General features: G+C 74.8%; 1 protein-coding gene across 2 annotated transcripts in view; it reads left to right on the top strand.

The window, feature by feature from the left end:
- The first annotated feature begins 282 nt into the window (after window positions 1-282).
- Window positions 283-595, top strand: part of HSF2 (heat shock transcription factor 2) — a 17,231-nt gene continuing 16,918 nt past the window's right edge. For both annotated transcript variants that reach the window (XM_010585844.1, XM_010585843.1), the window contains exon 1: window positions 283-532. In XM_010585844.1, coding sequence (XP_010584146.1) covers window positions 362-532 — 171 coding nt within the window. In that variant the 5' untranslated portion in view covers window positions 283-361. The remainder of the gene's footprint in view (window positions 533-595) is intronic.

The following is a 595-nucleotide window of genomic DNA, read 5'->3' as shown; positions in this document are numbered from 1 at the left end:
CCTGGCCCCGCCCGCGGGAGAGACTCGCGCCCCCATTGGCCCTGACCCCTCCACATTTGCATGGGCGGCACCCACCGCTCTCTCTCTCGCGCGCTCTCTCTCTCTCTCTCCCCCCAGGCACCGCCCCTGCCGGGCGGGCGGCCTCTGCCGCCGCGCCTGTTGTGACACGTGAGGGCGGCGCACGTGCGGCCGTGCTGTAAAAACGCAGGGCTTGGGCTGGGCGGCGCGCAGGCGCACCCGCGGCGGGCCGCTGCGCATGCGCCTGCGGGGGCGGGACAAGGCAAGGCCGGCCTGCTTCTCCCTCCTCCTCCTCCTCCCCGCGCCCCTCCCCCGGCCAGACGGCGGAGGCTCCCGAGCGACAATGAAGCAGCAGCAACCGCAGCAGCAGCCCCAGCCGCCGCCACCGCAGCAGCAGCAGCCCCCTCAGCCCCAACCGCCGCCTTCCGCCAGCGCGGGGGTCCCGGCTTTCCTCAGCAAGCTGTGGGCGCTGGTGGGCGAAGCCCCCAGTAACCAGCTCATCACCTGGAGCCAGGTGCGAGTGAGGGGGGGAGGGGAGGGGGGGGCGCGCGCGAGCTCAGCCGCGGCGGTTGAGCCG

The sequence above is a fragment of the Haliaeetus leucocephalus genome, unplaced genomic scaffold (assembly GCF_000737465.1).
Source record: "Haliaeetus leucocephalus isolate CR32 unplaced genomic scaffold, Haliaeetus_leucocephalus-4.0 Scaffold130, whole genome shotgun sequence".
In the NCBI taxonomy this organism is placed as follows: domain Eukaryota; kingdom Metazoa; phylum Chordata; class Aves; order Accipitriformes; family Accipitridae; genus Haliaeetus; species Haliaeetus leucocephalus.
Note: the sequence above shows the minus strand (reverse complement) of the source record. Positions and strands in the feature narration are given on the sequence as shown.